Raw genomic sequence first — 23,535 nt, forward strand, 5'->3', positions numbered from 1 at the left:
GAACCGGCAGTCTTTATATTCTGGCAGGTTGTACAGTGACCGGTGAAATCGGACGTCCCTCGTCCGTTACGGAGTTGAAGTCAACTCGTTTGGAGCAGAGGCAACTTGGTCATAGGAGGGAAAAAGGTTTGACCATTTCGTTGAAGAGAGGTTCTCTTTTGGATGTAGGTTTTGAAAAGTTACGGCACTGTGTTCGTGAAAATCAAACCCGGATTAGTTTAAATTTGACAGTGTACAAGTCGAAGGCTAGAAGTATTCCAGTTTCTAAGCACAAATTCAACTCAATTAATTCCCTGCATAGCTCAAGATAAGCTCATGGCGGGCTTTGGCAAAGATAGCGTTGTGGAAATATGAGTCAAGGTGGAGATTTGTTAAATATGACTCCTATTTTCAGTCAAATTTGAAAAATAATCTTTCAGTTAAACTTTGTTTACTTGTTTCAATTAAGCACTGATTAGTTTAGATTATTTTATTATTATTTGACCTATGAATTTAGCCTATAAATAGGCTCTTTTACAACCTTAGAAAAATACACCCATTAGAGATTAGAACTTAAAGAATTTGTTATTTGTTTTTAAGTTTTCGGAGTTCAATTTCTAACACTATTCATACAAGATTTAACTACAACTTTATTACATAAATTAGAAAATAAGTGGAAATAAGAGTTACAAATTATTGAGATTAAGATAAAAATAAGGAAAGGCCAGTGTGGCTCCTCATGTACAAGACTCAAGAAATAAGTATATGCATGCAATACAAGTAAAAAGACTGCTCCTAAGTTAAGGGCCACAAATTAAAACGTTGAATATGTATACTCTAATGTCTGTGAACAGATATGATCATCTCTATCCAGAGAGAAAAGAAAACGAAAGCAAACGAATAATCAACTAATTGAGATATTGGGATTTCCATATATAGATGATATATGTATGTATAATGTTGAGAAGAATTATGGAATTTGTTCGGACTTGCTCATAAGCTGTAAAAGGCCATTTGCTTTCCTCTGAGCTCTATTGGTTCCACTCTCAGCGATCTGAACTAAATGCTCATATACACCAAATTGAAGGGCAGCAAGAATGTGTGAATAATTATTTGAACTCAACTCAAGAAGAACCGAGGTTGCACACTCCTTGTTCTTAGGGGTTCCATCTTTGATGATGTCAACCAGAGTTTGAATGAATGAAAGTTGTCCCATCTCGTGTCTCCCCTCTGCGTGAGTTGCAAGAAGTAAGAGGATGGAGAGGGCCTCATCAACCATTCCCAGTTTCTTGTCCTCCAGTAACAGCATTAAGGGTGGGACTATGCCTGCTTCAATAGCCCTCACCTTATTTAATTGGTTGAGAGATAAGCTGAACAGTGCAGTGACAGCATCTCTTTTACCTCTAATTGTGCCGTTCTGCAACAAATCTACAAGCGGAGGAATGCCGTTTTCCAGAGCTATCGTCACTTTGTTCTCGTCCAGCATCGACAAGCTAAATAAAGCGGCTGCCGAATTCTCTTTCGACTCCATACTTCCATTTTGCAACACCTCTATGATTGCTGGTATCGCGTGTTCATCGGTTATGAGCCTCTTATTAGACTCGTCTATGGATAAATTCAATAGAGCTGTAACAGCATGCTCTTGGATTTTAGAATCTGGATAGGACAATAGCTTTACTAATCGTGGGATGGCTCCATGTTTAGCAATCAAAACTCTGATCTCTGGATTCTCCTTGGAAAGGACACGAATATTCTTTACGGCTTTTCTCTGCACTTCTAATTGACTGGAAGATAGTTGTTCAACCAGACATGAAATTTCGTCTTCATGATCAACAAAGAACTTCCTGGAAGATGCTTGATCCTCTTTCTTGGGGAGATGAAAGTTGTTCTTCTCACACCATTGTGTGATCAGGTTCTTCAGGGCATAATTAGGCGCTACTGACAAGTGAGCTAGAGTCTGCCTGGTCTTCGGACATGTGCGATGGTTAGAATCAAACCACTTCTGGATGCTCTCTCTTTCAAACGTCTGGATTTTATTGGAATAAAAAAAAATCAATAAGTTTCTCATAGCATAACATGGTGAGCTTGCATACAAATGTTGTCTTTTACGTTACCTGTCCACTGGCAACAATAACAGGATCTCTCATGATTTCAAGTGTGATGGGGCAGAGGAACTCATGAGGGATGACCAAAGAGTGGCACTTGGACAACTTCTGAGGCGTGTCAGTATCATCAAGAACATTGGTAATTTCCATGCCTAAAACCTGCTTGAATTTGTTGAGCAGTTGTATGATTTGCTGTATAGATTCTGCAGTGCTGCCTCTTTCTTTAGAAAGTTTCTTTACAGCTATGGTTTCTATCTTCAAGTCCTCAACGGTATGTAAGTCTAGCTTTTTGGCTAGCCTTTCTACTATGGCTATGTCAGCATTCCTTTCATCGGTTTTTGAGGATACCGCCATCAGATCTACAGCAAGCTCTATATCTTGCGTGTCTGTTCTCTTTTTGGCCCGGGTTAATTGAGTCAGCATCAGCTCAATCTGAACAACAATCCACATTCAATTACCAAGAATCAATGTTAAGTAATCATGTTCTGAATCCCAAACATATATCCTATCAAATTAATTATCTTATAAAAGTTCATATATATATATAGAGAGAGAGAGACCAAGTCAAGAGGCAGCTTTTCTGAATGATGCAATTGCTCTTTTAATCCCTCTTAAAATTTTAAAAGTTCAATTTAATTCATTTTAACTTTGATCAAATGGAAAAAAAAATTGCATTTTTGGTCTCTCCAAGAAATTTATCATTCAAATTAAACCATTTTAACCCAAAATTTCCTACCTTTGGCCTCAAAATATTTTTAATTTCATTTCGAACACAAACATAAAATTCCTAGCTTTTGTCCCTTATTATATTGTATGTATATATATATATGTTGTTAAGATGGGTGAAGGCATTGAGTATAGTTTTGGGTTTCCAAATAATTCGTCAAGGCCTGAAATAGCAAAGAAAGATAATAATTCCATACCTGTTCCCTGACTTCGTCAGATACCTCAAGTTCATCGAAAGGCAGCTCTTCCAAAGCTTGGGTTAACTTTACGTAAGCATTATGAAATTTGATCATTATAGCCTCACTCTCCAATGCCTGAATTACAAAGGCAAAACCCAGAATATATTTATGTAAGCAACAATGAGATTTAGAAGAAAAAAAAAATGATGATATGATATGAGACACCAAATATAATCCACAAATTAATTAAACACATCCTCTTATTACCAGGTGGATCTTGCTACCCTCATTGCAAGTTTTCAATAGTTTCATTGCCAAACGGATTGCTTTCTTCAATCTAGACAAAGAAGCGACGCAATTGTGGCTGATGGGGGAACCATGGTGCCGAATCTCATCGAAGAAAGGTAACAGAATCTTCATGCGCCTAGCCAGATTGTAACATTCTTTCCTTTGGGCTCTTCGGTAATCCCCAAACCGAGCCACGTACTCAATCATACTCACCGTTTCATCCACCAAATCGGTGGGTGATTTCGTCCCATTATCTTCCCCCATATTCTCCCATCCTCCATCTTCGCCATCTCCGTCTCTTTCTCCAACATCCATCACCATCTGCAGCTTTCTGCTACCTACCTCTTTCCCTAGATCTACACAACTAATCTATCTACTGTGCTTGAGACTAACTCAATATATATAATCCAATTGTACATAGAGAGATATATATGGTTTTGAAAATTATATACGTCAAACATGAATCGTTAACGACATCCAGAATCGAAAGAGGGAGATGGGATTAACATAAACCAAAAAAAAAAACAAACCCTAATTTTCCATGAATGTTGGAGTGTTCATTGGTTAAGTTTTGGCTTCTTAATATAGAATAATTCCTTTTCAAAGTTCGTTACTCGTAAATGGACACCCATGGTTTGCTTATGTAATTACACATGTACGTAATTTAATTAAAGGTTAAAATCTGTTACCAGTTCCTGTACTTTTGCAAAGTTTGAGTTTTAGTCCTTATACTTAATTTCTCAATTTAAGAATACTTGTCTAATCATTAATATAGTTAATAGTTCTTGTAAAAGAATTTCAATTTAAAATGTTTATTTTCTATCAATCATATGTCACTTTATATAACTTTAGCCTAATCAATATGTCATGTTGGTAAATTGTGACATAAAATATTATGTAGGATTTTTTAACTTTTTCAAAGTACAGGGACTGAAAGATAATTTAACCTTAATTCTAACTTCTCTCAAATAATAATTGTGAAAAGAAAAAACCATAGTTTTCAAAGGACAGGGAGTGTGTTTTTCATATATTTTTTTCTAGAATAAAATTGTTAAGAGTGGATTTTTCAAGTTTTCGAAACTGATAGTATTTCAAAACAAATGCAATCTAATATGTTAATTAGGTGACAAACCAATGAAACCATGCAAGTTTGAACAGATTAGGTCAATTTTTATAATTAGTACTTGTGGTTTACTCGATTGGTGAATTTAGTTACTTTATTTTAATTTTGATAAATTTGTCCCTGTACTTCACGAGTTTGTAGATTGACGACATGGAAGGAATTTTTTTTTAATGAATTGGCATTATAGTGGATTCTTATTGGTTGGGATTTGAACGTCAAAACATGTTGAGTTTAAAAAATATATTTAAATGTTTCATTTAATAAAAAATAGAAGGAAAGAAAACTAAAAAATTAACCCTATTAAATAAGGAATATGTTTATCTTCATTTATAATCCGTTATTGTCGTGTCAACCGAGATAGATGCGTTGAATATCATCGATTGGGAGGTTCAAAGTTGACGCATCATTTATCTTTGAAGCAATTGGGCAGGTGTACGAGGTGCATGGAGGTCTAGCGGATTATGTACTTGATTGTGGTGATTTAGTTTGAGTCGAGATTCAGGCCAGTATATTTGGGTTCAATTGACAACACCATTAAAATTATGCAACATTATTATTAAACTTGAAATAGAAAAAAGATTTGTTAGATTTTTCTATTTTTAACCATGTTTCTATTTAATTTTGTAACTCGATCAAGATAACTGAATTTGGTTTAAATTGTCCGCCCTCTATACATTCACTTGTATTGAGTGATATTTGTTAATAAAATCAACTACCCTTTATAGTGTTTTATAATAATAAAAAAATGTAAGAAATATGTTAATTAGAAAAAGTGTATGGAAGACGTGGAATGTGTAAAATTGATGAACTGATTTTTTATGAAAATTAAAGTGCGTTATTCAAATCTACAAGTATATCAACTATTTATAGAATGTGATGAATAGATAAGGGTTGATTTTCTAAGGTTTTAAGTCTTTTTGGTGTAAAAAAAATCTCACAGGATGTGGACATATACTACTTCCCTGCCATTGATTAATTTTTCTTTAATATTTATTTGAATTTATTCAGATAAATTAGTAAGATTGATTAAATCGAGAATCGGTTAATATATTAGTTTAAACGTAAGGAACGAACCAATTTTTAAGTGAAATATTCAGAAATGAGATGGAAAATTGGATATATTTTATAATTTTTTTAATATTTTAATTTTTTACAAATTTTTAAATTATTTATTTTGAATTGAATTAAAAATAGATAATATGAGGGATCCAATTATTAAATTATTAATATTTCCTACTAGATGGGAACTCGAGTGGGATGGGGTAATGTTTTTGGATCAGATTGATCCATGGCCCCAATTTGTTTACAGTTAGCTAAATCCGACCCAACAACCATGGATAATGGATAATCATAATAAAAAAGGAGTAAAATTTGAAAGCACGTGGTATGCTAAGTTAAGCGTTGTGTCTTTTCATTCAATTTACTAGCCGTTAGATTTGAAAATAAAGAATTTCTTGTTTGCATGCTTATTTAATTTTGGTCCTTTTCTGCAAAACCAAAAGAAAAAAACCCCCAAAAACCTGATCGGAAGAGAGGAGAAAAAAGAGTGACAGCGGGAGAGAGAGAGAGATCACTCCATCGCCGTCCAGTCTTCAAATTCCAAATACGAGTAATCTCTCTTTTTAATTTCCTTTCCTTTTTCAGTGAATTGAGCATCGAAGGAGACGGGGTTTTTCTGATTGGGATTCTGAAGAGTGGGCAAAGATCAACGAGGAAATTCATTTGAGGCAGGTTCTTGACTATTTCCTTGTTTAAGATGATTTTTTGATCTTCTTTCTTTACTGGGTCTTTAGCATTTCTTTCAATTTAATCAATATTATCAAAATAGTAAAAAAAAAATCGCTTTGATTTTGATATGGAGTCTTGAGTTTAACGGTCTTCAATGAAGTTGTAGGGATGCCTATGTTAAGGGGGTTCTTATTGTATGGAGTTGTTGTTTGTAGATACGGAAGATATGGCTGGATCAGATGAGAACAATCCAGGAGTTATCGGACCCTCGCAAGGTGACTAGTTCCACCCCATTTTCTGTTAACTTGCGTTTGATGTTTAAATAACTATTCGATATTTAAAGTTTTAAAGAAATGTATTTTCTTCTTCTTTTTTTAATTTCAAATAGAAGTGGGCTTGCGTGCCGGGGCCCGGGGGAAGTTCGCGGCGGCGACTGGGCAGAATCGGAGGGCATTGAGCATCGTTAATCGGGATGTAGTTGGAGCTCCACCTTTCCCTTGTGCTGTCAAAAAGAGACCTTTATCTGAGTGAGTAATTTCTTAAATCCTCTCTCTGTTTGGTTGCCTATAACAGAAAAGAAAGCACGGTTTTTTAGTTTGCTTTTGTTGGTTTGAATAAATGATGTATATGAGGAGTGGGGTTTCTCTTGGAATTCAAGGGTCCAAAAATGAGACTTTTTTTTTATAATTAAACAAATAGTTTTCTATTTCTCTCTTTCTCTAGCTAGAGAATGAAATTTTGTAATCAAGGCACAGTTTTGATATTCTTTGTCCATTTTCCTTTTGTGTTCTAATTCAGAAGAAATGCAGTCTCTAATAAGATCCCATCCACACATGTGCATAGACCAATTACTAGGTCGGTAATTTTTTTCTTTATGTGATATTTGTTTTGGTTTCCCAAATTTATCTTCTTCTTGATCCTTTTTTGTTTATGATTCATTTTCTCAGGAAGTTTGCTGCGGAGATGGCGAACAAGCTGCAAATGAAACCAGAGGTACCCTTTTTACAATGAGAAATTTAGGTATTGTTCAAAATATGAAGTTTAATGGTTTAAGTTACACTTACAGGTTCCAAATGAATCGGATGATTTCACTATCATAGATTTGGATGACCCCAAGGAAAGTAATGACACCGAAGTGCCTATGTTTGAGCGACATGTTGAATCTATGTTGGAGGAGATTGACCGGATGGTATGGCATGCCTCCCTTTACTAACTGATACATCAATCAGTACCATTCTTTTGTTCAAATGGCACTGATGCTTTGCTTCCGCTTGCAGGAGGAGGTTGAAATGGAAGACATTGCTGAAGGGCCTTTTTTGGACATTGACAATGGTGATAAAAAGAATCCGCTTGCAGTTGTTGAGTACATTGATGATTTATACAAATTCTACAGGAAAGCAGAGGTGATTTCATGCTCAGTTGCAACTTAAAAAGATGGAGTGATTAATCATTTGTTTTGGTTGATTTTGTGAACCCTTTTCATTTAATTTTTGCAGTGTACCGGTTGTGTCCCTCCAAATTATATGGCACAACAACATGACATTAACGAAAAGATGAGAGCTATCCTCATTGATTGGCTGATAGAGGTAAGGAAAATGTTGCATTAATTGACATTGCTTCTTGTTATGGGATGAATTTGGTTTCATCCTGGCAATTAAATTATCATCCATCAATTGCAGGTTCATTACAAGTTTGAGCTGATGGAAGAGACCTTATATCTGACAGTCAAGGTAATTGATAGATTTTTATCAGTCCATCAAGTTGTGAGGAAGAAACTTCAGCTGGTTGGAATAACAGCCATGCTTCTTGCCTGCAAATACGAAGAAGTTTCTGTTCCGGTTGTGGAGGATCTGATTCTGATTTCTGATAAGGCTTACAGCAGGAAAGAAGTGCTTGACATGGTTTGTGATTCAACATTGTGTTTCATAAATGTACTGATGAGTAAAAGAAAAAAAGGGTGATACATATATACATCTTGATTTGCAGGAGAAATTGATGATCAATACTTTACAATTCAATCTATCTTCTCCTACACCATATGTGTTTATGAGGAGATTTCTCAAAGCTGCTCAATCTAACAAGAAGGTTTGTGACAACAAAAACATTATCATTTTTTGCTTTTGTCATTAATTGAATCTGAGATGGCTTTTAATGTGACTTTGAACCAGCTTGAGCTTCTGTCGTTCTTCATGATCGAGCTGTGCCTAGTCGAATATGAAATGCTTAAATTTCCACCTTCTTTATTAGCTGCTGCTGCTATTTTCACTGCTCAGTGTACTATTGGTGGGTTTAAGCATTGGAGCAAGACCTGTGAGTGGTATACAAACTACAAAGAAGAGCAGCTTATGTAAAGTCTTTTGGCTCTTTCCTCCTTTCAGTTACCATGAAATTTCAGTAACTTCCATCTAAAAGCTTACTCATGTTATTTGCTTGTTCTGTTGGTGTAGGGATTGCTCAAGAATGATGGTTACTTTCCATCAGAAAGCAGGTACAGGGAAACTTACAGGCGTACAACGCAAGTATTGCACATCTAAGTATGGTTATGCTGCAAAAACTGAACCAGCAACTTTTCTCCTTGAGGCAAAATCCTAGCACAACTTGAAAGCATTTGCCTTTTTATTGACCAAATAAAGCTGCCAAGAAACCTAACTATGAACTGAGGGGATAGGGGAGCAAAAGAGCAACACAAGTTGTTCCTGGGTTTATGAATACGACGCTGTCTGACTCAGTGTTTGCTTTTTTTTAGTTTTATATCTTATTTGAACTTAACCAGATTATGTTTGTTTTTCATTCTCTTTCCCGGAGAGAATAAATTGTAGAACTGTTCCAACAAACCCATTTTTATTTGTTTATATATCACAAGCAACTTAGACTTAAGCCCCCCCCCCCAATTGGATAAATAATTTGTGTTCATGTATTTCCATCCCTTTCTTTGCTAGACATCTATCACTACAGCCTACCAAGCAAAATTAAAAATCTCCAATATCTATCATTTTCCGAAAAGTACTGCCAAGTCATTAAAGCATTTTAAACATTCACACTGAAATTGAGCAGTCATTTTTGATTCAGGCAAAGTGACTTCACCTTTATCTAATTTCTTTTTCCTCAACGAAATGAAACGAGTCAATCCTTTTACATCAATTATGAAGAGTACAATACGAAAAGAGTCAATCCTTTTTTGCATCTCAAGTGGTCTGCAATGATGACTGATGCTTCTGACAGAAGAGATTACAAAGCACTTCACAATACCAAGTTACCTACGAATAGATGGCACAACACCTCTCCCGGCTGTTGTGCCACGGCCAGCAGCTTGAGCCTGCAAAAACATAAAAGAGTGTAGTTAAAACTTGGTAGTCCAAAAACTAGTCAAGGACATTAATGATGGGGGTCCATCTTCATTACTGGACGGATGAACTTACTTTAGCTCGCATTGCAACAGCTCTACCTCTGCCAACTCCAAGAGATGAACTCTTGCCCTTCATGAAGTTACACAAGGAAGTTAGAAATCTTCTTACAGAAAACTTAAAACCTACTAGTAAAATGTACCTTGATTTTAGCATCTAGACGTTTGAACATAGGAGCATTCTTCAACATATCTGGTATGACCATAAACCTGTCAAAATATGCCCCTTTTTAATAGCCAAACAATGTTATCTGATCTAAAGAGAGAGAGCACACCCTACACTACATACAACCCATTAAAAACAAAGGAACAAGGCTATGTGGGAGAGAAAGAGAGAGATAATACCTGACTTTACTGCCTCGAATGAAAACATGCTCAAGCTGTGAAACCTTCCCATCCTGAAAGCCAAGCCAAAGCAATCATCTTAAAATTAGTTACAAATTGATGCAAATGTGAGGAAAGACACAACGAAGCTAAGTACAAACGGGATGTGCACATGCTTTTAAAAAAGGATGATGCACTTAAATCACAACGAACTATCTTGGAATAAAAAAAAAACTGTGAAATTCTGAAGTCCCAAGTGCAAGTTTTAATTGTATACAACAAATAGTAAAGAAACATGTTCCAAGAAAGTCAGAAATTAAGTTACTTCATTAAATCAGCTACCAGACATTTGTGGGATATGATTTCAGGTCTAAATTTTATTGAAATCGATAGAACACACACACACATACACAAACTAATTAGAATGACACAACAACCAATTATCAAAGCTCAAGGACAAAGTAGGACATAGCAGTGAGTTATTGCTGAGTTATATCTTCTAATTGGAGCATAAACTCCATTCACTTCTTCCTTTCTCTCATAGGATTTAACCCATTTATAGGTTTAAGCCCAGAGATCCTATGCCTAAATCTAACATCATATGTTTATAGCATTTTAAGGTTTATCACTAACTGGGAACAAAAACCCTGAATTCAACAGATCCAAAATAAACATAAAGAAATCAAAGTCATTAAGAAACAAGTAAAAGAAAAAACAAAAAGGACGAGATAAAGTGAGGTACTTTAGCAGTGAAGGTGATGTTCTCGAGCTGGCAATTCCAGTTATCCTCGCACTCGACCATGCTTCCTCTGTAAAGCTCTCCACTCTTGAGCTCCACAGTTACGATGTGACCCGACGCCTCGTGCAGCAGCTTCACCGGTATACCCAAACTCCGACTCATTGTTTCTCCCTAGCCTGCTTTGCTTCCGTACAAGTCGAAGAACCCTAGTGGTTTTTTCACTAATTACTTCTCTCCTTTCATTCTATTAACTCTTCTCTAACCCAAGTCTGGTTTAGATTTTAGCCCAAAATAGGACGGTCTGAGATTAGCCCAATTGTTTTGTTTTCGTGCTTGATGGGCCTTCTTCTATGCCCTTACCCCCATTGAGTTTATACTACTCTGTTTGCTCTTAGCCTAATTTAATTGAAGCAAGCATCGTTCGAAAAACGAAAAATCAAATGAAAAAACAGTATTGAAGACGAACTCTTTCGACCAAGAATTCTTGCTGCCATAATCGGAGAAACGGCATTAAAATTGGTGAAGGTTTTGAAGAGAAGACGAAAATGGATGCTGCCAAGAAGAAGTACAGTATAATAGTACCAACGTATAACGAGCGCCTCAACATTGCTCTCATCGTCTATCTCATCTTCAAACATCTCCGGTATGTCCCTAACCATCCCAAATCTCTCATTTTCTTTCCCTTATTACATGGATGTCTTTCATCGCGATCTTTTGAAATGCTGCACCGAGATCCGATTATATTTCTCAAATTCGCGCTTTATTTTTCTTGTTATTATCGAGTTATGTTGTGGGTCTTCCATGGTATTAGAATTTTATGTTGATTAATTTCATGTATTTTTATTATATTGTTCTCGTATTCTTCAGATTATTTGAATTTGATGACGGATATAGAGAAATCTTTCACACTCTGTTTGGTAGGAATGAAAGAAAATGAGTGAATTTGTAGCTTTCTGTTCCTTCCAAATCCAAAACTTTATAACCATAGAGTTAATTTTTTCTTTCCTGGCTAACTTTCCCTTCCTTTCTATCATTATGCTTGAATAATTATAAGCATCTGTTATTTTTGAGATATCTTTGTACATAAGCTGTTGTAACTTTTCATGTCTGGGGTAGGGATGTTGATTTTGAAATAATTGTTGTGGATGATGGGAGCCCAGATGGTACTCAAGAAGTTGTGAAACAGCTGCAGACACTCTATGGTGAAGATCGAATTGTAAGTTATATACCTCCGAAATTCAATCCATATGCAGTCGGTTTTGCTGATCAATTCCTATGCTTACATCTGTTTCTTTTTCCCTTAATTATGCAGTTATTGAGACCTAGACCTAAGAAGCTTGGATTGGGTAAGTGAAAATTATTCCCTTTCAGGAGTAGTAGCTTGAGGCCTTGATCTGCCCTTTGAACCGTTATTGGTTTCAGGAACGGCTTATATACATGGTTTGAAGCATGCTTCTGGAAATTTTGTTGTAATCATGGATGCTGATCTATCACATCATGTAAGTGCTATGCTGTGTTTATATGCCTCTTCTGCCAGTTAAATCTTACGACACTTCAGTGCTTGATTTATTTCTTAAATCTTGTTTTGCAGCCAAAATACTTGCCAAGCTTCATCAAGTAAGAACTCCTTTTGTTGATCCTTTTTGGGTTCACAGTTATGCCTGATTTACTCAAATCCTTCAACTGTGCTGGTGCATGACATCTTTTAGGAAACAGCTGGAAACTGGTGCCAGCATAGTTACTGGAACACGCTATGTCAAAGGCGGTGGTGTGCATGGATGGAATCTGATGCGCAAGCTAACAAGTAGGGGAGCCAATGTTCTTGCACAGACTCTTTTGTGGCCTGGTGTATCGGACTTAACCGGATCCTTCAGGTACGAGATCTAATCAACAGAAAATGGGCTATTTCAGGCTGTCATAGCTTTTTTAGATATAACAATTACTTTTCCCTGTCTCTTTTAAAGGCTTTATAAGAAATCAGTGCTTGAAGATGTTATTTCCTCCTGCGTTAGCAAGGGATACGTATTTCAAATGGAGATGATTGTTAGGGCTTCAAGAAAAGGCTATCACATAGAAGAGGTATAATTCATTTATATGTAAGAGTTGAAACTTCTGTTATCTTCTTCTAATGTCAGTATATTTCACTTTAAAAGCCCAAGACAGGACACAGCCTTGAATACCATGCCTTTTAGCAATTTCCGCAACTAACTTGAATGCTAATTTGTTTTATTCAATATTTTCTTTTTAACTCAATCTCTTCCTATTTATCTGTTGACGGGATTCGGTGATGGAGAGAATGTTTTGCCCTGTATTCACCAGATTGTACAGAAATTATCTAGATCGGGGTGTTGGTCATATGCTTCACCCTTTTTGATTTTCGTTGCATCCCCTATTTCATTTTAAACCATTAAGTTGTTCTAAAATCAATAAATCATGCAGCAAAGGCAGCTTATTTAGACCTTGGAAATCTCATTGATTTGAATATTTACTGCCCACAGGTTCCAATAACTTTTGTTGATAGAGTATTTGGAAGTTCAAAGCTTGGGGGATCTGAAATTGTAGAGTATCTAAAAGGCCTTGTGTACCTTTTGATGACTACATAGACCTTGCTACATATCGTTCATCGCAAGAAGTAACTAACGATCCAAGACAGAGACTCTGCGGCAAACAACTTTTTCTGCATCTTCTTAGAAGTTACTGGCTTTAGATGGCAGTTTTTTCCTTTCTTTTTTTCTTTTTGAGTATTTTGGTTAACAATATTTACTGAGGAATGTTTGATGAAATGAAATGGGGAAAGCTAATCTTTGCACTTTACAGATTTTAGGATGGAAAGTTTAAGTTTAAAAACAGAATGAGTGTTTCTGTGATCTTTGGAAAAAAAAACTATCCTTGTAAAGAAAATTTAATAACATTTGCATTACTACTTCAAACGTGGAAAAATAATAAATACTTAATTATATAATTCAATGAAAGAAAGATTCAATATTAAAAATATACTTTTATCGCTTTACTTTACTTATAAATTAAGAACAAGATTTTATAAGAATGGTCCAATTTCAGTTTTAGTCCTTATAATATGCTCAAATATCAGTTTTTTTTTATTTTGAGATTTCATAAAATGGTCAATTTCAGTTTTAGTCCTGCTCAATTTTCAAATTTAATTGTTATACTTTAATAGAAAAGAATGTCCAAGGCATTCTTTTTATGACACCTGTCCAGATAATAAAATAAAGCGCTTTATTTTTAGATTTTATAAGAATGGTCTGATTTTAGTTTTATTCCCTATAATATGCTTAAATTTTAGACTTAATTTTATACTCTAATTTTTTACATAATTTGCTACATCAATTCTTATATTGTCATAGTTAATCTAAATACTTCATTATGATAAAAATGTTAACATATGTGTGTCTAAATACACAACCTTTTTATTTCTTTTTTGAGATTCGTTAGAGTTGTATGATTCAAATTCTTATGACAAGACAGGGGATCTACGAGGGCCAAAAGCGCAGATAAGGTGTCCAAATACGTATAGAAATTTACTTCTCTATTTGATATTGATTAGAATAACATGTTTTAACTCTATTGCATTATTTCTATTTGACTTGAATTAGAATAAGATTTTAAACCTATAAATAGATGTAATTGTCTCTCTTATTGTAATCATTCGAATTTGACATAAGAAATTTTCCTTCTCCTCTATCTGTGGTTTTTTCTGTATTCTATTTTTCTTTCTTTTCTTTACAATACATTCACATTATTAACATTCAATTTCTCTCAAGATCATACAATAATTGACAAATTTTAGTTTTGATTCCTATACTATGCTCAAATTTAAATTTCAATATGTATGTTTAATTTTTGACATTATTTGATACATCAACTTTAATATGTCATTATTAACCTAAATACTCTATTATGATCAAATGTTAATGTATAGGTGTCAAAATACATAAAATTTTACCTTTCTTAGATTATATAATAATGGTCAATTTTTATTTTTCAATTTTAATTTCTATACTATATTCATGTTAATTTCAAGTTTATTATGTGACTATCAATTAAGGAACATTTTTTAATTTTGATATTTCACATTAATTAATTTAATAGAAAATTTTTAATAATATTAACGATTGAATCAAAAATTTGAAATTCGCAAAATAGAAAAAAAATTAATATTTAGAAGCAAGGTAAAACTGTAGTGGAAGGCGAAGGAAGAGGTTTATTAACAGGGAAATCGGCGGTAGGTTTCAGCTATCCAGCGCAGAGCGAAAGGAAGTTATTACTATTATTTGATTATTATTTTTCTAAAATAATCTTTTGATTAAATTGTTTGGATTGGACAAAATTAAATGAGATTCTAGAATAAAACACATTTAAAAATAAAAATAAAAATAAAAATCTAATCAAATTGGTACGAGTGCAAATTACAGTGTTTGCATATATTTGTATGGCTATTTATAGTATCATATTCCCAGAAAACAAGAAATGAAAAAAATAAAATAAAACACAGAAGCCTGGCCGGTCCAGTCCACCACTCGCAGGGTCAGCGTTATTGTTCTGATATTATCGGCGATGGGTGGTTCATTTCTTCTCTTCTCTTACCTCCTCTCCGTTTTTGCTTCTTTGCTAAGTTTCACTGTCGTTAAAGCCGATTCTGATCTCACTCGACCTTCTTTTACTCCCATCAACCGGGATCTCTACCATTCCAGGTCTCTTTTCTCTTTCTAGTTATTATTTTTGTTTCCTTTCAACTTCGATACACAATTTAGCTATTCTTTTTTTGGTGCGTGTATAGCGTTCGATTTAGTATCAAAATTATAGTATCGTCAATATTCTGATAATCCCAAATCTTAAACGTGCTCGATGTACACTTTTTTTCTTCTTTACCCTTTCGTGGAATCAATAATTAGAACATTCTATTTTAACTTCTTTTTAACATTTTGGCGGATGATTTGAACGAATCTTTTGAACCCAAATAAGGAATTAAACAGAGTTGTTTGTTATACGTCAAATATGTTGGCTTGAAATACAGCTGACAATGTGAAATCTAAGTAGATTCGAGTAGAGTGATCTCTATGAAAATGTGTTCTTGATGCTTCAAGTAGGGAGATTTCTGTAACAAAATGTTTTCTTGATGCTTCCTTAGCTTGCTGTAATCAAATTGACTATCCAATCTTCCTTTCAAGCTGAGATTTGAAGCTCTCTAATTTAAACCTCCAGATAAGGTAAAATTAAGCTTGCCCTGGCTAGATTCGGAGAATTACATTGTACTCTGCCGTTCTGAGATTAATTAGGCATGGTGGAATGTGCAAGAATGTATTTGAATGTCAGGTTTTGACCTTTCTGCCATATATTTTAAGTTAAGTTGTGTTTTAGAACTCGAGAATCATTAACATGAGAACAAAAGGAGTAACAATCTAAGAATAGGCCGGAGCGAGAAATGAACTAATCTAATCTAAATTGTTGAAGTAGTTTGAAAGATCTAGGTCAGACACCAAACATTTTTTTCTTCAATTTTTGTCTTAAAAGTGCTGTTGAACTTGGAGTTAAGAGTTTTTTTTTTTTAAATATTGTTTCTTGTTTTAATTTACTTTTATACTATTTTGCAGTGATGATTTGATTGAACAAATAAAGTCTTTGGTCCATCGACACCCTGACAAACTCACTGTAGGTGAACTACATCTTATATTTGGAAACAATTTTTGTGTGAGAATTTGATTTTATATTATTCACACCATAAACAGGTAGAAACAATTAAAGCCGGAAACAAAGGGTACACATCGGAGATAACTGTTGTTACATATTGCCAGAGTAGGAAAGAGACTGATGACAAATCCAAGTTCCGGATCCTTCTTGTAAGTTCCTCCATAAATCATATTTGGTGAATAGTATAGCAAGAACTATGGATGTTTTTTCCTTTCAGTTATTAAATATTGTAACAGATTGAATCTACCGCTTAAATTTTCATACAATCACTGTATCTGCTAACCTTTTTCTCTTATCTGGTATGTAGTTAATATATGATCTCAGATTGGTAATTGCTGGTGTTCTTGACAGATTATTCATTGTCTTCCAGAGTTTTGGGCAGCATGGACGGGAGCTTATTACATCTGAACTGGCATTGCGGATCTTGTCAATCTTAAGCGAAGAGCAGTTTCTACCCAAAATGGACCGAGCTTCCTTAAATGGTACCCTTGAAAATGTTGTCATAAAGGTAACTTTTATTTACTGGCAAGACATTCATTGCTTTTGTTGGGCTTCTGATTAGTGAAGTTGGTTGTTTATGAAATTTTAGTTTACTCGAACTTCAATTATGAGCTTGCTACAGGAGGAAATATGGATAAGATTTTTTTCTTTTATTTAAATGAGCATGTGATGCTAGATTGCTTGAGAGATATAATATATGGACCATTTATTACTTGAGTGCTAATGTCCAATAACATGGCAGATAGTGCCAATGGAGAATCTGAACGGTCGCAAGCTTGTTGAAGAAGGAAATCTTTGTGAAAGAAGAAATGGTAATTCAATTTATCTCTCAACGATATATAATATCTATGATCTTGATAAGAAGTTGAAAGATTTAAATTGGGTTTCTTTGGCAGGGAGAGGAGTTGATCTCAATAGGAACTGGAGTGTAGATTGGGGAAAGAAGGAGAAGGTTCATCATGCTGCCCATTTTCTTCATGCAAATCCTATTACATATAGTTCTTACGACTGTTTCATGTTTAAGTTGTATCTTCTTTTACATGAGGTTTTTCATTCTAATATTTTGTTCAATTATAGGACTATGATCCATATGAAGAGAATCCTGGAATTGCTCCTTTTAGTGAGCCTGAAACCCAAATCATGCGGAAACTTGCCATATCATTTGATCCTCACATATGGGTTAATGTACACTCTGGAATGGAGGTGAGTGGTCCTGAATTGCATGTTAATAGTTCTTCCTTTCCAATTACTGATTTTGCCTTAACTATTGTGCAACCCTTAAGCTATTATTTCGTATGATTGCAGCATTAAAGTACCTTTTTTGGACACTGAAATCTCTAGGAAATATTTAAATTCACTGAGACATTTTTTTTTTCACCTAAAATGTTTCGTCAAGAGGCATTAATCCTGTTAGTTTGCAATGTGCATCCATATATCGCAAAAACACACAATGTCGTAAATAAAGCTGTAGTATGTACAATCAAGAGAAAACTTTGGATGTCTTATCCTGTATAATATTGCTTTATGCTTTTTGTCTCGTAAGGATAGGTCAGATGTGTTGCCTATATGCTCCAGCTAAATTCTGTTTTATTGGAGCTAACCATTGCTGTAGGTCATTCCAGACCCACTTCTTGCTTTTGATTTAATTCATGATTTCATGTAGGCACTATTTATGCCATATGACCACAAAAACAGAACCCCAGATGGACTGCCATCACAACAAATGAGATTGTTGCTTGAAGAGCTGAACAACGTCCATTGCCACAAGCGTTGCATGATTGGTTCTGGTGGAGGTTCTGTCGGGTTTGTATTCTTATACTTGAAGAAATGATGAATAGCATCATGCTAGTTTTATTAAGCATATAGTATCTACTTATAAATAGTCCAAGAATTTGAGGGATAGGATCACTTCCCACTAAAGCATTTCACATGGGCAACTTGTCATTTTACAGCTTCATTATCTCTCTTTATTTCTTTATTTCTTTCTTCTTCTTTTTTTAACATTGTCTTTGGGACTTGGGAGCTATTTTTGCTCAACTTATCCATCCTGTAGAAGTCGTATGTAGTTTCATTTTTTGAGTTACAAGTAGTTTTTAGTTCATGACAAGGACATCATTTCTACAATATCTATTTTTGTACTAGAGCACTCTAGTTCATTGAGTTGCTATATATGAAACCAAATTGGTTTTAATGGAAAGCTTTCTGTTCTCTCTCCAAAAAGTTAAAGCAGAATAAAAAAACTGGACTGTTTGAAAACTGGCTTTTATTGAACTGGTCAAGAAACGTTTGTGCCAGATAAAATCGGATTACACTATTACTTGAATCTGTTTTAGGGTTTATGTTATTATTTTAATATTCGAAATTCTTTGCAAGTGGTGAAATTTGAACTTTGACCTTTTATTTCTATACTATAGACCATACCTTTAAGCCAAATGCTTGTTTTGGTTTTTTTACTATACTTCATACTTTATATCAAAACCATGCACTTAATACCAAAATTTCCAATTGGCCGGCTGGTTGAACCTGTCATACTGGCGGAATTGCAATCTAAAGCTTCACCTAGTCCAACCTCCTATCTGGTTTCAAAAACATTGTTAAAAGTAAATAAATAAAACTATAATGATAACGATCATAATAACTGTATTTTGATATATTCACTTGTTTTTCATGCAATCTCATCCCACTAATATATGGATGTTACTTGTTTCAGGTATCTGGCACATGGGACAGCAACAGATTACATGTATGATGTTGTAAGAGTTCCCATGTCATTCACCTTTGAGGTATGTGAATTGCGAACTCTCTTTCCGCAGAATAATTTAAAGCAAATTTATCTCATTAACAGCTACAGCTGCATGTTGGGTGACAGATCTATGGAGATAATACAGCCACATTAAAAGACTGCTTTAAAATGTTCAATCCTGTTGACCATACCACCTTCAAGGTATGTTTAACTTGCCTCTGAAATCGGTTTCTTGCTTTTGTTTTCTCTTTCACTTTATTTTTCCAAATATATAATCTCAGATATCTAGAATTTTCTAAACTTCATTTGTTTTCCTAGAGTGGAAACTGTGGTTAATTGATGATTAAATTAGTTTGTTTATTTGCTGTAACAACTAACGAATATTTTATTTGGATTTACAGAGAGTTCTCAATGACTGGTCTGCAGCCTTTTTCACAATATTTAAGCTGGGACCACATCAGATTGATGTCCATTCCAAGGCTGCTGTATCTAGCATGGACAAATGGGTATCCATCGATGAATACTTTGATGGCTACTTAATGGGACGGAGAAACAGATACGGTAAGAAGATGGAGGTTCTTGAGGTTGGAATGCAGGAAATAAGAACATATTTCCGGCTTTTCTTGTTATCCTCAGTACTGTTATTGTTCATGTTCTGTTCTCGAATTTCTAAAACCGGCAGACAAATTGTTTCGGCCATACCTATTTGAACTTTTTTACATAGAATACGAACTCGGGACAACAGCACGATACATTCTTTTGATAAAGATGTATGTTGTGATTCTGTACACGTTAATTAGAGGCCTTTTTCCTTTTGTATGTTGAGTACATTCTTATTAGGTAATGTAGATAGTATTTTTACCATTTTGGGTGTATCACAAAGCTAAACCTCGCGTGTTTGCTGCAATTGGAACTGGAAAGCCCTTTTGTTTGGTAGTAACTTATTTTCTTTTTCTGATATAGAATCATTCTTTTAAGCACCAAAAATCGGGGGTATGAAAATTTTGCGATTGTGGGAAAACGTAAGGCACAAGCTGAAGCGATTGCGTGCATTTTTTTTTTTTGACAATCCTGGCAGCATTTGCAGGCAAATTGACTACCAATGAATACACATATTTACAAATGTTTCATTTTTGTGGATTCAGATAATCATAGAATTTTGATATTTTAATCACATTTTGTTACAAACTTAGAACCTGTGTAAATATTAATCTTCAGATGTTCACTAGTTGAATCTATTTTGTAAACATATCCTATCCTAATTCGAAATTCAAAATTTTGATAAATAATTTAATCAATTTGAAATTAAATAATATCATTTAAATTATATTTTGTTGATAAATTGATGGAGAGTATGAAATATGTGTAGATAATTAATCAATGAACACACACAACGCAATTTGAATCATCAACCAAGACATAAGTAATTTTTACAAAGAAATATGGTACCACTTAGCTAAACTCTATGTGCCCTTCAAATATGCACTCTCTTCACCAATTGAGACACTTTCACTCTGTAAACCCTTAAGGTTTTTCGCAAAGTCAAGAGACAAAATCTGAATTCTAAAATATTATCTACTGCAACGGACATCACTTCAAAGACTTCTCCTGAAACAGTGGATCCCCTCCCCATTCAACATATAAATAAAAGAAACATATTCAGATATTAAAGTTGCGGAATGAGATAAAAATTTTGCAAAAGTTGCACTCGCTACCATATGCAGGCATCCCGAAGTCGGATTGCAACAAATATTATTTCTATAGATAAAACAGCAGAGGTTAACGTACATTTTGAATGTTGTTTTTTTTCTTTAGAATGTTTCTTGTTTTGTTATATATAATTGTAGAAATCAGAGTATTTTTTATACTAAATAGAACATAAATCAGAGTTTTTATATACAACCTATGACACTACTTTAGGAAACTCTAAGTTAGGAAAGATACTAAATAGGAGATATGATCCCTTAAAATAAGGGATTTTAATAAAGAAAATATCTACAAAATATTCCTAAAATATTTACAGAATATTCCTACACTCCCCTTCAAGCTGGAGAATATACATTGTATAATCCCAGCTTGAATAGGAATTTATTGAACACAGGTTTTGGCAAAGCCTTGGTAAGAATGTCTGCAATCTGTCCTTCTGAAGGAATGTAAGAAAGAGTGGCTGTCTTTTTGTTGACTTGATCAGCAATAAAATGCCTATCAATTTCATCATGCTTTGTTCGGTCATGTTGAACTGGGTTCTTGGCAATCTGAATGGCAGATTGATTATCACACAAAACTTCAAAGTGATCCTCCTGATTTGTGCCAAGTTCTTTTAGTAATTTAAGTAGCCAAATTCCTTCGCATATCCCCAAAGCTAGTGCTCTAAATTCAGCTTCAGCACTACTTCTTGAAACAACAGATTGTTTCTTACTTCTCCAAGTTGTAAGGTTACCCCAAACAAAAGTGCAGTACCCACTAGTGGATCTTCTTTCAGTGAGATCTCCAGCCCAACTAGAGTCTGTAAAAATCTTAACAGTTTTGTCTTGTGTCTTCTTAAACATTAAGCCGTGTCCTGGAGTTTTCTTCAAGTACTTGAGAATTCTATTTGCTGCTGCCATATGCTCTTCAGTAGGATTAGTCATGTGTTGACTTATCACATTTACGGGAAAAGCTATATCTGGCCTTGTCAAGGATAAGTAGATTAGTTTCCCAACTAACCTTTGAAATTTCTCTCTGTCTACTAAGGACTCATCTTCTTTATTGAATCTCAAGTTTGCCTCCATTGGTGTATCAGCCGGCTTACAGCCAAGAAAACCAGTTTCTTTGAGTAAATCAAGTACATACTTTCTCTGGTTGATCACAAGTCCTTCTTTTGATCTTGCCACCTCCATTCCTAGGAAATACCTTAGCTTTCCCAAGTCCTTGGTTTCGAATTCCCTGTTTAACAACTTCTTCAAATTGCTAATCTCTTCCTCATCATCTCCAGTAAGAATGATGTCATCCACATACACAATTAGGATAGCTTTCTTATTTGTAGAAGTTACCTTGATGAAAAGCGTATGATCGGCAAGGGACTGCTTGTAGCCATTTTGAAGAATGACTTTAGTGAACCTCTCGAACCAAGCTCTGGGTGATTGTTTTAACCCGTATAGAGACTTATTGAGCTTGCAAACCTTGTTGCTACCTTCAATAAACTTTGAGCCAGGTGGCAATTGCATATAGACTTCTTCCTCAAGCTTGCCATTAAGAAATGCGTTTTTTACATCAAGTTGGTGTAATTTCCAATCGCAATTTATAGCCAAACTTAGGAGTACTCGAATAGTGTTAAGCTTTGCCACAGGTGCAAAAGTTTCTGTGAAGTCTATCCCATATGTTTGCGTGAAACCTCTGGCCACTAGTCTAGTTTTTGTATCGTTGGATACTGCCATTGGAGTTATACTTTACAGCAAAGATCCATTTACAGCCGACAGCCTTTTTTCCTTGAGGAAGGTCTGTAATGGTCCAAGTAGCATTTTTCTCTAGTGCACAAATTTCCTCTTCAACAGCCCTTCTCCATTTTGGATCCTTTAGAGCTTCAGCTATGCTTGTGGGAACCTGTTCTTTATCCAAAGTTGCTGTAAATGCTTGAAAAGACGGCATCAATGAATTATAACCAGTAAATTTTTCAATAGGATGCTTGGTGCACTGTCTAACCCCTTTTCTAATAGCAATAGGAAAGTCATCTAGAGTAGTGGACTTACTGATTTCTTCTTCCATTTCGGCAGCTGGACCCAAATCCAATTCTCGGCAAGAATCAGATTGCAAAACAGTCTCAGGGATATGTCTTCTTTTTCTTGTGTAGACACGAAGCTGTTTGGGTGATGGTGTTTTTGAAGACTGTCAATTGGAGTAGGTGTATTTTCAGGAAGAGTGTTTAAAGTGGGTGTAGGTGAATTAGTCATAGGTACTACAGGAGAATCAATGGGAGCATTCACAGGTGACAGATCTGCAGGTAATGGCGAACAAGATGGCAATTCTGAAGGTTGAGAATGAAGATTAGAAGGAGATACCTGTTGTGGCTGAAAATCACTCCATGTTTCCCCCTGAATTTCAGCCTGAGTGAAATAGGAATCCTGCTCATAAAATGTTATATCCATAGTGGTGAAAAATCGTTTAGGAGGATGATAGCATTTATAACCCTTCTTAAGTGAAGAATACCCAACCAATACACATTTTAAAGACTTAGGATCTAACTTGGACTTATTAGGAGCAATATTTTGGATAAAAACAGTGCAGCCAAAAATTTTAAGTGGCAGAATGGAGGAGATAGGCTTAAAATGAGGAAAGTGCTGCAAAAATATAGATTGAGGCGTTTGAAATTTTAAAACCTTACTAGGCATCCGGTTGATTAAATATGTGGCAGTTAATAAGGCTTCCCCCCACAAATATTTAGGAACATTAGTGGTAAATAGAAGAGAACGAGTAACTTCAAGAAGGTGCCTATTTTTTCTTTCGGCAACGC

General features: G+C 34.8%; 6 protein-coding genes across 12 annotated transcripts; 3 read left to right on the forward strand and 3 right to left on the reverse strand.

Annotated features, from left to right (window-relative positions):
* Positions 1-616: 616 nt before the first annotated feature.
* On the reverse strand, positions 617-3,846 carry LOC121231864 (U-box domain-containing protein 15). Its single transcript, XM_041116834.1, has 4 exons — positions 3,257-3,846; positions 3,008-3,124; positions 2,094-2,516; positions 617-2,005 (listed from the first exon to the last, which is right to left on the reverse strand). The coding sequence occupies exons 1-4, from the start codon at positions 3,596-3,598 to the stop codon at positions 950-952; spliced, it is 1,938 nt and encodes a 645-aa protein (XP_040972768.1). The 5' UTR covers positions 3,599-3,846; the 3' UTR covers positions 617-949.
* Positions 3,847-5,843: 1,997 nt separating this feature from the next.
* Positions 5,844-9,005, forward strand: LOC107922258 (G2/mitotic-specific cyclin-2). 6 transcript variants are annotated; one of them, XM_041116882.1, is made up of 12 exons: positions 5,844-6,127; positions 6,344-6,403; positions 6,517-6,655; positions 6,927-6,983; positions 7,076-7,121; positions 7,195-7,317; positions 7,406-7,531; positions 7,625-7,714; positions 7,808-8,029; positions 8,115-8,213; positions 8,297-8,475; positions 8,576-9,005. In XM_041116882.1, the coding sequence occupies exons 2-12, from the start codon at positions 6,355-6,357 to the stop codon at positions 8,718-8,720; spliced, it is 1,275 nt and encodes a 424-aa protein (XP_040972816.1). In that variant the 5' UTR covers positions 5,844-6,127; positions 6,344-6,354; the 3' UTR covers positions 8,721-9,005. The 6 variants fall into 6 exon arrangements, with proteins under 6 accessions (XP_040972816.1, XP_040972891.1, XP_040972837.1 ...); XM_041116903.1 differs by having other exon boundaries at positions 5,872-6,131; XM_041116940.1 differs by having other exon boundaries at positions 5,872-6,131; positions 6,930-6,983.
* Positions 9,006-9,097: 92 nt separating this feature from the next.
* LOC107922261 (small nuclear ribonucleoprotein SmD3b) lies at positions 9,098-10,849 on the reverse strand. The gene is made up of 5 exons (XM_016852198.2): positions 10,598-10,849; positions 9,877-9,929; positions 9,675-9,741; positions 9,548-9,604; positions 9,098-9,444 (listed from the first exon to the last, which is right to left on the reverse strand). Exons 1-5 carry the CDS (start codon positions 10,754-10,756, stop codon positions 9,382-9,384), a joined length of 399 nt encoding a protein of 132 aa, XP_016707687.1. The 5' UTR covers positions 10,757-10,849; the 3' UTR covers positions 9,098-9,381.
* A 102-nt stretch (positions 10,850-10,951) lies between these two features.
* Positions 10,952-13,408, forward strand: LOC107917512 (dolichol-phosphate mannosyltransferase subunit 1). Its single transcript, XM_041117021.1, has 8 exons — positions 10,952-11,237; positions 11,711-11,810; positions 11,907-11,940; positions 12,017-12,093; positions 12,186-12,211; positions 12,304-12,468; positions 12,559-12,673; positions 13,093-13,408. Exons 1-8 carry the CDS (start codon positions 11,140-11,142, stop codon positions 13,195-13,197), a joined length of 720 nt encoding a protein of 239 aa, XP_040972955.1. The 5' UTR covers positions 10,952-11,139; the 3' UTR covers positions 13,198-13,408.
* Positions 13,409-14,809: 1,401 nt separating this feature from the next.
* On the forward strand, positions 14,810-19,910 carry LOC107918201 (metallocarboxypeptidase A-like protein TRV_02598). Of its 2 annotated transcripts, none has more exons than XM_016847737.2 (11): positions 14,810-15,306; positions 16,207-16,264; positions 16,342-16,452; positions 16,674-16,811; positions 17,046-17,115; positions 17,200-17,255; positions 17,381-17,506; positions 17,967-18,106; positions 19,014-19,086; positions 19,173-19,247; positions 19,448-19,910. In XM_016847737.2, exons 1-11 carry the CDS (start codon positions 15,170-15,172, stop codon positions 19,754-19,756), a joined length of 1,293 nt encoding a protein of 430 aa, XP_016703226.1. In that variant the 5' UTR covers positions 14,810-15,169; the 3' UTR covers positions 19,757-19,910. The 2 variants fall into 2 exon arrangements, with proteins under 2 accessions (XP_016703226.1, XP_016703228.1); XM_016847739.2 differs by lacking the exon at positions 14,810-15,306 and adding an exon at positions 15,798-15,822 and having other exon boundaries at positions 16,655-16,811.
* Positions 19,911-22,007: 2,097 nt separating this feature from the next.
* LOC107917529 (uncharacterized) lies at positions 22,008-23,170 on the reverse strand. The gene is made up of 2 exons (XM_016846863.2): positions 22,775-23,170; positions 22,008-22,657 (listed from the first exon to the last, which is right to left on the reverse strand). Exons 1-2 carry the CDS (start codon positions 23,168-23,170, stop codon positions 22,613-22,615), a joined length of 441 nt encoding a protein of 146 aa, XP_016702352.2. The 3' UTR covers positions 22,008-22,612.
* Positions 23,171-23,535: the final 365 nt, after the last annotated feature.

This window comes from Gossypium hirsutum, chromosome A01 (genome assembly GCF_007990345.1).
Source record: "Gossypium hirsutum isolate 1008001.06 chromosome A01, Gossypium_hirsutum_v2.1, whole genome shotgun sequence".
Taxonomy (NCBI): Eukaryota; Viridiplantae; Streptophyta; class Magnoliopsida; order Malvales; family Malvaceae; genus Gossypium; species Gossypium hirsutum.